Source organism: Oncorhynchus masou, chromosome 23 (assembly GCF_036934945.1).
Source record: "Oncorhynchus masou masou isolate Uvic2021 chromosome 23, UVic_Omas_1.1, whole genome shotgun sequence".
NCBI classification, from domain to species: Eukaryota; Metazoa; Chordata; class Actinopteri; order Salmoniformes; family Salmonidae; genus Oncorhynchus; species Oncorhynchus masou.
Genome location: NC_088234.1, coordinates 59,425,385 through 59,439,105, shown reverse-complemented (window position 1 = coordinate 59,439,105; position 13,721 = coordinate 59,425,385). Strand labels below are relative to the sequence as shown.

Sequence of the window (13,721 nt, the reverse complement as noted above, 5' to 3'; positions counted from 1 at the left end):
AGAATATATAGTTACAGTTTTACTACTATTCTCATTCTTGCTAGCATTTCACCTCTGCTAGGAAAGATAAGCCTATATTTGACCACAGCAACATGTGACATTTTAAATGTCTGCTGCTGTTACTGTTATGGTCTAATACAGCAGCCTTTGATAGGTGACAATTGATGTTGAATGATTTAAGTATGAAAGGGGTCAAGTGATTTATGCAAAATTAGTACTTTCAAATATTCTCATTAGTTTCCTTTGTCATTTGTGTGATGATGGAGAAAACAACTGCTTTCATACAGTGTAGTTTGGTTTCTCCAAAAAGAGGAACAGGTTGAAAAGAAATTCCTCACTCAGCATATGTTGAGCAAAGAGCTGTGATCTGTTATAACCTTGTTGTTTTATACCCAATCCCAATTCAGCCCTACAGTCACTCATTCAAGTCATAATCTCTCTGTTATTAAACAAGTGAACCACGCTGAGTAGGAAGTCCATGGAGGACTAATTAAAATGGCTGCCATGACATGACTAGCATCGGGCTGCTACTGGGTGTGTCTGCAGCCAAGCTGAGAAACATGGACGTGTCAATCACCCACCTGCAGAGCATCCACATCCCCGCACTGCTCCCACCCACCTCCACTGAGCTGGACGTACCGCACAACGTGCAGGTGTTGGGCATCGGCCTGGTCTTCCAGGACATGGGCCACCGCCACAACGCAGAGGTGTGCTCGCTGAGATCGGTTAGTAAGACCTACGTCTCGAATGACGTACATTGTTGTCGCATAGGGATATTTAGTTTGCAGGGAGGATGACATACTATAAAATACACAAACTGTTTTGAATCTCATGTCATATCACCATCAGCATCTTAATTAGCATGTGTTATGTCAGCCCTTATAAAGCACATTCTTTTTGGGTGTAGATAGCCTATAGCGTTTGTCACATTTAGAAGTGTACCCTTTATGACTTTATAAAATGATTGACTTTACCATGACATAAGTTAACAAACGTTTTGGAGCAAGCTTAATCCTCAAAGCTGCATTTTCTCAAGAAAAAAATAGAAATAAATATAATTGAAGTAAAGCATGTGGTGTTTTCTCTTAAACGCTGCGGCAATAAATATCATTGAAGTGAATAGATGATGTTGCATCTTCCTGCAGGTGCTCTGTCAGCACAACCGATTGGCAAACGTACTGCAAATTAAGAAATCATGTGACTAAATAAAATACAAATAAACTATACTATGAAACAGAAAGAAATTGTATAAAGAGTGATAGTAAAATTCTTTGTAGCTCCTTAAATAACAGTTTTGGGGAAAAAAGGCTAACTGATGGAGCATTCATTGAATCAGATGGCTCATTTATCACAAAACCCGCTGATGTTGCCATATGAGTTCTATTATACTCACAGACATCATTCAAACAGTTTTAGAAACATCTGAGTGTTTTCTACCCAAATCTACTAATTATATGCATTTTCTAGCTTTTGGGCATGCGTAACAGGCAGTTTACTCAGGGCACCTTTTTATCCAAGCTACTCAATACTGCCCCACGGTCCCAAATTAGTTAATGGAAGCCTCTCCAACATAATCCAGGTAGAATCAGGAATTCCCCAAGGTAGCTATTTAGGCCCCTTAAAGCTTTAGATCTTTAATAACAACATGCTTTGAGTAAAGCCAGTGTGTCTATGTATGCAGATGACTCAACAATTTACACGTCAACTACTACAGCAACTGAAATGACTGCAACACTTAACAAAGAGCTGCAGTTAGTTTTGGAATGGGTAGCAAAGAATAGGTTTGTCCTAAATATTTTCCAAACTAAAAGCATTCTATTTGGGACAAATCATTCACTAAACCCTAAACCTCAACTACATCTCATAATGAATAATGTGTAAATTGAGCAAGTTGAGGTGACTAAACTGCTTGGAGTAACTCTGGATTGTAAACTGTCATGATCAAAACATATTGATACAACAGTAGCTAAGATGGAGAGAAGTCTGTCCATAATAAAGCGTTACTCTGCCTTCTTAACAGCATTATCAACAAGGCAGGTCCTACAGGCCCTTGTTTTGTCTCACTGACACTACTGTCCAATAGTGTGGTCAGGTGCCACAAAGAGGGACTTAAGAACATTTCAGTTGGCTCAGAACAGGGCAGCACAGCTGGCCCTTACAAGTACACGGAGAGCTAACACTGATGACATGCATCTAATTCTCTCATTGCTGAAAGTGGAGGAGAGATTGACTTCATCACAACTTGTTTTTGTAAGAGGTGTTGACAAGCTGAATGTACTGAGCTGTCTGTTTTTAAAATACTTGCACACCCATGCATAACCCACAACTCGGACACCCATGCATAACCCACATGCCACCAGAGGTCTCGTCACAGTCCCCAAGTCCAGAATGGACTATTAGGCAGTGCACAGTACTACATAGAGCCATGACTACATGGAACTCTATTCCACATCAAGTAACTGACGCAAGCAGTAGAATCAGATTTAAAAAGAAGGTAAAAATACACATTATGCAACAACAGGGACTGTAAAGAGACACACACAAAGGTACAGACACATGCATACACTACCGGTTTTAGAACACCTACTCATTCAAGGGTTTTTCTTTACTATTTGCTAGTAGCCTAGTGGTTAGAGCATTGGACTTGTAACCGGAAGGTTGCAAGTTCAAACCCCCGAGCTGACCAAGTCCATACTATGGCAAGAACAGCTCAAATAAACAGAGTAACAACAGTCCATCATTACTTTAAGACATGAAGGTCAGTCAATCTGGAAAATGTCATGAACTTTGAAAGTTTCTTCAAGTGCAGTTGCAAAAACCATCAAGCGCTATGATGAAACTGGCTCTCATGAGGACCGCCACAGGAATGGAAGACCCAGATTTACCTCTGCTGCAGAGGATAAGTTCATTAGAGTTACAAGCCTCAGAAATTGCAGCCCAAATAAATGCTTCACAGAGTTCAAGTAACAGACACATTTCAACATCAACTGTTCAGAGGAGACTGCGTGAATCCGGCCTTCATGGTTGAATTGCTGCAAAGAAACCACTACTAAAGGACACAAATAATAAGAAGAGACTTGCTTGGGCCAAGAAACACGAGCAATGGACATTAGACCGGTGGAAATATGTCCTTTGGTCTGGAGTCCAAATTGGAGATTTTTGGTTCCAACCGCCGTGTGTGAATGGATGATCTCCATATGTGTATTTCCCCTGTAAAGCATAGAGGAGGAGGTGTGATGGTGTGGGGTGCTTTTCTGGTGACACTGTCTTTGATTTATTTACAATTCAAGGCACACTTAACCAGCATCGCTACCACAGCATTCTGCAGCAATATGCCATCCCATCTGGTTTGCACTTAGTCCCACTATCATTTGTTTTTTAACGGGACAATGACCCAACACACCTCCAGGCTCTGTAAGGGCTATTTGACCAAGAAGGAGAGTGATGGAGTGCTGCATCAGAGGACCTGGCCTCCACAATCACCCGACCTCAACCGAATTGAGATGGTTACTACGTGAATCCGTATGTGTTATTTCAAAGTTTATTCTACAATGTAGAAAATAGTAAAAAATAAAGAAAAACACTTGAATGAGTAGGTGTTCTAAAACTTTTGACCGGTAGTGTACATTGATATTGTTGTATAGTGGTTTTAAACATTTTGTGTTGTAAATATGTAGTGGTGTAATAATGTTATGATGTACTGTTTTGCAGGAAGTTATCAACTGTACTGCTGTTTATGTAGAGTGTCGATAAAAAGAAACATGGAAAGCACTACAAAAGGCTGATAAATAAATAGTGTGCGTACACAATGTATCACTAGCCTTCCCTCAGGACTCTTAAAGACCATCTTGTATGCTTTATGCATAGCAGTAACCTAATACAGTTGAAGTCGGAAGTTTACACCTCAGCCAAATACATTTAAATTCAGATTTTCACAATTCCTGACATTTAATCCTAGTAAAAAAGGATCACCACTTTGTTTTAAGAATGTGAAATGACAATAATATTAAAGCAAATGATTTATTTCTGCTTTTTTTTCTTTCATCACATTCCCAGTGGGTCAGAAGTTTACATACACTCAATTAGTATTTGGCAGCATTGCCTTTAAATTGTTAAACTTATGTCAAATGTTTCAGGTAGCCTTCCACAAGCTTCCCACAGTAAGTTGGGTGAATGTTGACCTATTCCTCCTGACAGAGCTAGTGTAACTGAGTCAGGTTTGTAGGCCTCCATGCTCGCACACACTTTTTCAGTTCTGCCCACAGATTTTCTACAGGATTGAAGTCTGGGCTTTATGATGGCCACTCCAATACCTCGACTTTGTTGTCCTTAAGCCATTTTGCCACAACTTCGGAAGTATGGTTGGGGTCATTGTCCATTTGGAAGACCCATTTGCGACCAAGCTTTAACTTCCTGACTGATGTTGTGAGATGTTGCTTCAATATATCCACATAATTTTCCATCCTCATGATGCCATCTATTTTGTGTAGTGCGCCAGTCCCTCCTGCAGCAAAGCACCCCCACAACATGATGCTGCCACCCCTGTGCTTCACGGTTGGGATGGTGTTCTTCGGCTTGCAAGCCTCCTCCTTTTTCCTCCAAACATAACGATGGTCATTATGGCCAAACAGTTCTATTTTTGTTTTATCAGACCAGAGGACATTTCTCCAAAAAGTACGATCTTTGTCCCCATGTGCAGTTGCAAACCGTAGTCCGGCTTTTTTATGGCGGTTTTGGAACCGTCTCATCTTCCTTGCGGAACGGCCTTTCAGGTTAGGTTGATATAGGACTCGTTTTACTGTGGATATAGATACTCTTGTACCTGTTTCCTCCAGCATCTTCACAAGGTACTTTGCTGTTGTTATAGGATTGATTAGCACTTTTCGCACCAATGTACGTTCATCTCTAGGAGACAGAACGCGTCTCGTTCCTGAGCGGTTTTACGACTGCGTGGTCCCATGGTGTTTATACTTGTGTACTATTGTTTGTGCAGATGAACTTGGTACCTTCAGGCGTTTTGGAAATTGCTCCCAAGGATGAGCCAGACTTGTGGAGGTCTACAATTTCTTTTGATTTTTCCCATGATGTCAAGCAAAGAGGCACTAAGTTTGAAGGTAGGCCTTGAAATAAATCCACAGGTACACCACCAATTGGCTAAAATTATGTCAATTAGCCTATCAGAAGCTTCTAAAGCCATGACATAATTTTCTGGAATTTTCCAAGCTGTTTAAAGGCACAGTAAACTTAGTGTATGTAAACTTCTGACCCACTGGAATTGAGATACAGTGAATTATAAGTGAAATAATTTGTCTGTAAACAATTGTTGGAAAAATTACTTGTCATGCACAAAGTAGATGTCCTAACCGACTTGCCAAAAGTATAGTTTGTTAACAAGAAATGTGTGGTGTGGTTGAAAAAAAGAGTTTTAATGACTCCAACATAAGTGTTTGTAAACTTCTGACTTCAACTGAAGGTATGACTGACCTGAATGTACCTGAGTAGCTCTACATGGTGGTAGGGCATCGAGGCATTCACACCAGTATCAACAGAGAAAAACACAAGTCCTCCAGCTACCAGATCATGGAGAAGTACAAGAAGCAACCAGCAAGACAACTTTCCTTCCTTGTAGGCCTACTTTCTGTCAGTTGATCCCCATCTAACATATTAACATTTTTCCTGAAGGCACAAAACCATGGTCTAACAGAATACTATGACCAGAGACTTAAGAATGTCCCAAGTGTGGGGGTTTCTGGTCATCAACGTGGACGTCACCTGTCCAAGAGCGACCCTGGCTATGATCTACCTGAAGACCAACAACAGGTGATAATTGATTCCACCACCATCTCATCTTTAGATACCCTTCAACGAAAAGTAATGCCGTGTTCTACTAGATTTGACTCTTCAATCTCCCATCTAATCTTGCATGGTGCCTCACAGAACATCTTGACCCCAGCACATAGCTTATAACTGGGGGAAAAAGTCATTTTGAATCATTTTAGGTTTTTCCTGGTTCTGTTCCCGTATTGGACAATAGGCTCAGGCTTCCATTAACACCTCTTTCTCACCCTCCCATAGGTCTATCGCAGGTTGGCTGAAAGCTCCAGACACCATGTTCCTCCTGGACTGCACTCTGGGTCAGTACAGACCTGCCTTATCTCTGTACTCTGGGCCAGTACAGACCTGCCTTATCTCAGTGTACTCTGGGTTAGTACAGACCTGTCTTTTTCACTGAGCCAAACCCCCGGAGCTCTCCGTCAGTGGTTCCCAACCTAGGTGGGGGGCGCCACATTTTCCTTGGGGGTTGCAGGCCCTATTTGATTTGCAACATTTCTGGGATATTTTATTTCAGCTCATGAAACATGGGACCAACGCTTTACATGTTACGTTAATATTTTTGTTCAGTAAAATGGCTGATCCTGTACACTAACACATTTTAGGTCGTCACGAGCTTCTAAACCCACAATCATAAACCCTGCCCATTTCTACAATTTCTCTTCTTAAAATTTGATTTTAAACCTGATCTTAACCACACTGCTCACCTTATGCCTAACCTTAACTTAAGACCTGAAAGCACATTTTTGTTGCCAATTTTGACTTTGTGGTTGTGGAATCTGACTTTGTGGTTGTGGAATCTGACTTTGTGGATATAGAAGCTGACTTTGTGGATATAGAAGCTTGGCACTGTCTCCTCTCCCTCCTCAGACACTGGCTAGGTGTATCAGCATGTGGGATGAGATTCTGCCCAACTCGAAAGCAGCAATGTGCCTCCGGTAACTCCCCTCAATATGCACACAAACACCTTGGCTCATTAGACACAAGTCACTGGCAGCACAAACCTCTACTCAGGACCTGTGGTAATAATATTATGAGTTCGGCATCGGGTTCTTAGGGCCAACAGTGTAGATGTCCATAGACATTAGAGGTTGGTTCCAAGGCTCTTAACGTTGTTAGTTGGTCATAATGAATGACATCAATGCTAATAAGGAAACACGTTTTGGTCCTCAAATGAGGCTTCAGTGCCAAGAGGATGTGACTGGCAACAAGCCTCAGACATTTCCTGCAGCTTGACCAATTTACACATCAACAGTATTAAATGAGTTAGTATCCCACAGTTTTTTTTACAACGCTAACATAATATATTTTCTTTGTTTTGCATCCACATAATCCAAGAGAACATTGGGATTCCAGTGGTTTCGGAGGCTTTGAACATGAAAACCATAGCGTGACTACAAACTGACTACAAGTTTTCTTAGCTTTCTCAGCATGGCTGGATATAAGAGACAGAGATGGTGTGTTTAGTAACATGAGGATGTGTGGGATGACTCCTGTCCTCAGGCAAGCCCATGACCACATAATTGCTGGAACCTGTATGACTGTGGGATTCCACTTCGCTGGCTCGGCCAACTCTGACGCATTCGACTGCTTGGTAAGAAGCGAATATTTCAAAATAAGTTGGAGTTAATTGGCTAGTTTGTCTGTAACCCTTCTGTTTCTTTCAAAGTAAAGTTTTGCAAGGAACTTCATGCAGTGTTTGACATCAGCAACGGCTGTAAGTTGCACTATTCTCATGCTTCTGTCCAATGTAACCATAATGTCCATATAAGGCAATAGAATAAAGTCAAGTTTAAAGTTTGCATCAAACTCACCACAACCAATTTGCTCTCTCTTCTGCCAGACAGGCCACTATAACTTACAGATGTGTCTGAGCATGTTGTTGTCAATGGTGATGGCTGGCTCTGGTGACCTGGATGACGCGGCAGAGCTCCAGCACCTTCAGAAGAGGACCAGAACAATGACCCACCACATGGCCCTGGGAGGAGGAAGGTGAGACATGTTTCAACCAGCCTCTCCAATGGTTATAGCCTACACAGATATTGCTTGTACTGTCTTTTGCCTAGGTGTTGTACCTTTCACAATGTCATCTGTATTGATGTAGATTGTATGTTTTGCTACAGACCTAGATAATGGAACAACATTACAGTGGCAAGAAAACGTAGGCGAACCCTTTGGAATTACCTGGTTTTCTGCATAAATTGGTCATCAAATTTGATGTGATCTTCATCGAAGTCACAACAAACACAGTCTGCTTAAACTAATAACACACAAACAATTATAAGTTTTCTTGTCTTTACTGAAAACACCATGCAAACATTCACAGTGTTGGAAAAAATGTGAACCCTTGGATTTAATAACTGGTTGACCCTCCTTTGGCAGCAATAAACTCAATCAAACATTTTCTGTAGTTGCGGATCAGAACTGCACAATGGTCAGGAGGAATTTTGGACCATTCATCTTTATAAAACTGTTTCAGTTCAGCAATGTTCTTAGGATGTTTGGTGTGAACCGCTCTCGAGGTCACAGCATTTTACATCTAGTTGAGGTCAGAACTCTGACTGGGCCTCTCCAGGAGGTGTATTTTCTTCTGTTGAAGCCATTCTGCTGTCTGTGTTTTGGGTCGTTGTCCTGTTGCATCACCCAACTTCTGTTGAGCTTCAATTGGCAGACAGATAGCCTTACATTCTCCTGCAAAATGTCTTGATAAACTTGGGAATTCATTTTTCTGTCGATGATGGCAAGCTGTCCAGGCCCTGAGGCAGCAAAGCAGCCCCAAACCATGAAACTCCCTCCAAAATACTTTACAGTTGGGATGAGATTTTGATGTTGGTGTGCTGTGCCTTTTATTTCTCTCCACACAGTGTTGTGTGTTCCTTCCAAACAACTCAACTGTAGTTTCATCTGTCCACAGAATATTTTGCCAGAAACGCTGTGTAACATCCAGGTGCAGTTTTGCAAACTTCAGACTTGCAGTAATGTTTTTTTTGGACAGCAGTGGCTTCTTCTGTGATGTCCTCCCATGAACACCATTATTGTTTAGTGTTTTACGTATCGTAGACTCATCAACAGAGATGTTATCATGTTCCAGAGATTTCTGTAAGTCTTTAGCTGACATTCTAGGATTCTTCTTAACCTTATTAAGCATTCTGCATGGTGCTCTTACAGTCTTCTTTGCAGGACGGCCACTCCTAGGGAGAGTAGCAACAGTGCTGAACTTTCTCCATTTATAGACATTTGTCTTACCGTGGACTTATGAACATCAAGGCTTTTAGAGATACCTTTGTAACCCTTTCCAGCTTTATGCAAGTCAACAATTCTTAATCTTAGGTCTTCTGAGATCTCTTTTGTTCGAGGCACTGTTCACATCAGGCAAAGCTTCTTGTGAATAGCAAACTCAAATTCTGTTTTTTTATAGGACTAGGCAGCTCTAACCAACATCTCCAATCTCTTCTCATTGATTGGACTCCAGGTTAGCTGACTCCTGTCTCCAATTAGCTTTTGGAGAAGTCATTAGCCTCGGGGTCCACATACACATACGGATGTTTAAATTATGGGTTCAATATAGACAAGAAAAATACAATAATTTTCTTGCCACTGTATAATGAGATGTGGGAGAGTAGTCCTGTTATGTGAGTGTTCGTCATAACAAATGCAGTTCAAATATCCCAGGGTTACGCAAGCGGTGACTAAGGTGTCTTTTTGTACGTAACAATACTCATTACTGATGCTAAATCTGTCTCGTCCTCAACATTTACTGTACAAACCCTTTGATTTTAGACATGCCTTATTTTAGGGTGGACAATTTCAGGCCCACATAACTTCAAGGTCGCAATTTGAATGGCCTTATTGTAGTATTCTCAACCTATTCCTGCCATCAACACACACCTGCATCAGGAAAGATTGTAGAGGGGAGCAGACACATGGCGTCTTTATTTCAATCTCTCTCTTGCCCTTTTGCACTCTCTCTCGATGTGGTCTGTGGAGAGTGCTTTCATTTTGCGTAGTAACCAATCACCATACGGCCCTGTCAGTCTGGCTCATCATGAAACCTGAAGTGAAACACTTCTCTTCTCATTTTGTGTAGCTACAGAGTTCATCAGTGAGCTTAGTCTAGGGAATGGTGTGATTGAAACATAGTAATATTGTTTAGGAAAATGAATTTGAGTGGCGCTAAATAAACAGCTGTTCTCAGTCATTATGTTACTCTACAGTTCAAGATGAGATCAGTGTTCAGTTGACTTTTGCTCTCTATGTTTGTGGGTCTTGTTATCAAGCTGACTCATGTAGTAAATAGTGCTGTTGTTTTCACCTCTGCCTGTAATACACATAGTAAAAACCAGAACATCCCACCCAGCCAGTTCGCTTTATCCGTTGCCATGTAGACTGGATGAGTGTCAGCTCGTGGGTTGAGAACTAATCTCTTCAGCTGGTGTTTTAAGAGGCGGGGAGGCAACCCCTCACCCACACTAATCTAAACAAGTGATTTCTCTCTCCAAGCCGACACAATGGTTTGAACCAGCCTAAGCACACACTTAACCGAAGCCTTTATCTTTTAAGTAGAGCTTTTATGAGCACAAAGGACGTCAGGTAGATAACAATTCAAAGCTGTTTTGCACAGGCCAAATTCCTCATTTATTCATGGGACCTATTCACAAAAAACTCTATTATGATATGTGCTAACATCAACACTGTGACTTTGATTTATTGCTATGTCTGAGTCTGACATAGCACTCTGTTATCCTGTGCTTGTCCTCTTCCAGGTGCACTCCAACTCGGCCATCGCTACCTTGCCATGTGCGCTCTACCACCAGTTTCCTGCCCACAGCACAGTTAACCGGTAAGGCGTACAATCACTGGAAATACCAACATTTGGTACAGCTTGCCAGAGCTCTAAAATAGCATGACAGACAGAGCTCTAAACTAAAGTATCCGACTTTCAATCACCATAATGACTTGGGTGCGGATTCTAAGAATAGCAAGAGGTAGGTGGTGTAACATGAGGAGAGAAGTCCATCAGAGTTTCTACTGACAGTTGTAAAAGTCAATGACCATAATGAGTGGGGTGGTAATTGTCTGGGATGAGTGGTTAAGAATAGTGAGAGAACAGCATATAGACCAGGGCTATTCAACTCTGGCCCTCACAGGCTGAAGTATTGCTGATTTTATTTTCTACCTGGTAGTTAATTTATCAATTGATTGTAATTGATTAGCCAATGTTCACTTGTCTGGTCAGTCCGTGCCGGTTCTGACTCAGTTGATTAGGAAAAGGTGAAAATCAGCGACGCTTTGGCCCTCCGGGACCTTACTTGGGTGTCCCTGAGGTAAAGTGTGTGTGACCTCCGTTCTCCAGATAACAGTCCCTACGTAACCTAGGTCTCCTGGTGGCAGCTGGGGATGATTAGGTGGCCATGATGGTATGAGGGCCAGGTTGGGAATTTATCCAGGACACCAGGGTTAACACCCCTACTCTTACAATAAGTGCCATGGGATCTTTAGTGACCACAGAGAGTCAGGACACCCGTTTAACGTCCCATCCGAAAGACGGCACCCTACACAGGGCAATGTCCCCAATCACTGCCCTGGGGCATTGGGCAATTTTTTTTAGACCAGAGGAAAGGGTGCCTCCTACTGGTCCTCCAACACCACTTCCAGCAGCATCTGGTCTCCTGTCCAAGGACCAAACAGGACCAACCCTGCTTAGCCACAGAAGCTAATGCAGGGTGATATGGGATGCAGGGTGATATGCTGCAGTTTCTACTGCTCCATAGTCCAATGGCTGGGAGCTTTACACCACTCCAGCCGACATTCGGCATTGGGCATGGTGATCTTAGGCTTGTGTGCGGCTGCTTAGCCCTGGAAACCCATTTCATGAAGCTCCCGACGAACAGTTATTGTGCTGAGGCAGTTTAGAAGTCTGTAGTGAGGGTTGCAACCAAGGACAAACGATTTTATGTGCTACGCGCTTCAGCACTTGCCGGTCCCGTTCTGTGAGCTTGTGTGGCCTACCACCTCGCTGCTGAGCTGTTGTTGCTTGTAGACGTTTCCACTTCACAGTAACAGCACTTACAGTTGACCAGGGCAGCATTTTTAAAATGTATTTATTTACCCCAATTCTGTGATATCCAATTGGGAGTCAGTCTTGTCCCATCGTTGCAACTCCCGTACGGACTCGGGAGAGGCAAAGCTGATGTACGAAGGGCTATATAAATAAATTTGATTTGATTTGAGAGTCATGCTTCCTCTGAAACATGACTCTGAAACACGACAAACTCGCCCAAACCGGAAGCCAGCCGCACCAATATGTCGGAGGAAACACCTTCCAACTGGTGTCAGCGTGCATGTGCCCGGCCTGCCACAGGAGTCGCTAAGGCGCGATGGGACAAGGACATCCCGGCTGGCCAAACCCTCTCCTAACTGCGCCGCCTCATGGGTCTCCCGGACACGGCCGGCTGTGACACAGTCAGGGATCGAACCCGGATCTGTAGTGATGCCTCTAGCACTGCGATGCAGTGCCTTAGGCCACTGAGCCACTCGGGAGGCCCCAGGGCAGAAGTTTGACGAACTGGCATGTTGAAAAGGTAGCATGTTTAAAGTCACTGAGCTCTTTAGTAAGGCCATTCAACTGCCATTGTTTGCCTATGGACTTTGCATGGCTGTGTGCTCGACGGGTGTGGCTGAAATAGGGGTGTCCACATACTTTTGTATATTTAGTGTGTAATGGCTGTGTTTGTGTGTTCATTTCTTCAATGTCTTCAGAGCATAGGGGACTCTGTTATGAGGAGATTACAGCTGAACTGATGCCCTCCACCATGTTGCCTGAGCTGCTCCTCAATAAGGTCAAATGAATGTAATCATGCTGCAAAGTCATTCTGCTAAGCAGGATGGTCCATGTTAAAATTGAGATTTCTGTTAGAAAGTGAGTAATGCAATGTGTCCATGTATGCAATTGATATGTTTTTCTCCCTTCCTCTTTACAATACAGTACAGCGAAAGGTCAGTTAGGATGATCGAACTCCGCTATTTCAAGAAAATCATAGGATCTTTTTCACATTGTTTTCAAACTAAATGTTCAAAGATGAATGGCTGACCTACTTGTTTTAATGTGGTTACAGATTCAAGTAAAAGCACCATTGATACTGGAAGCTGTCCATAGACCTGAAGTAAAGGAACTCCACATCTTGAGTAAGTCCACCACTTGTATGTTTGTGAACATTTCTGTCCCAATGTTCAGATTCATATCATGAAATCTCAGTGAGTGATAACTTATCAGGGCCATACTCTGGTGTGAGTTTGTGATGTTCTGCAATAATGGTTGTTAATGGCAGCACATATTGTTTTGTGGGGCTGGGAATTATATGATATCAACTACAATACTTAAGTGCCGATACAATATGTACTGCGATTCTCACGATTCTATACATATTGCGATTCAATACTGCAACGTTATTGAGATTTGATGTTTCAAAACAATCTGCTCACCATATACATACAGTGCCTTGCAAAAGTATTCGGCCCCCTTGAACTTTGCGACCTTTTGCCACATTTCAGGCTTCAAACATAAAGATATAAAACTGTATTTTTTTGTGACGAATCAACAACAAGTGGGACACAATCATGAAGTGGAACGACATTTATTGGATATTTCAAACTTTTTTAACAAATCAAAAACTGAAAAATTGGGCGTGCAAAATTATTCAGCCCCCTTAAGTTAATACTTTGTAGCGCCACCTTTTGCTGCGATTACAGCTGTAAGTCGCTTGGGGTATGTCTCTATCAGTTTTGCACATCGAGAGACTGAATTTTTTTCCCATTCCTCCTTGCAAAACAGCTCGAGCTCAGTGAGGTTGGATGGAGAGCATTTGTGAACAGCAGTTTTCAGTTCTTTC

The 13,721-nt window shown here is 42.3% G+C and overlaps 1 protein-coding gene across 1 annotated transcript in view; it reads left to right on the top strand.

The window, feature by feature from the left end:
- anapc1 (anaphase promoting complex subunit 1) overlaps window positions 1-13,721 on the top strand; it is a 39,947-nt gene that overhangs the window by 21,968 nt on the left and 4,258 nt on the right. Inside the window, 9 exon segments of the mRNA XM_064930913.1 lie at window positions 502-725; window positions 5,683-5,820; window positions 6,076-6,134; window positions 6,703-6,869; window positions 7,263-7,426; window positions 7,676-7,824; window positions 10,596-10,672; window positions 12,968-12,993; window positions 12,995-13,017. Of these exon segments, the coding sequence (XP_064786985.1) occupies window positions 502-725; window positions 5,683-5,820; window positions 6,076-6,134; window positions 6,703-6,869; window positions 7,263-7,426; window positions 7,676-7,824; window positions 10,596-10,672; window positions 12,968-12,993; window positions 12,995-13,017 (1,027 nt within the window).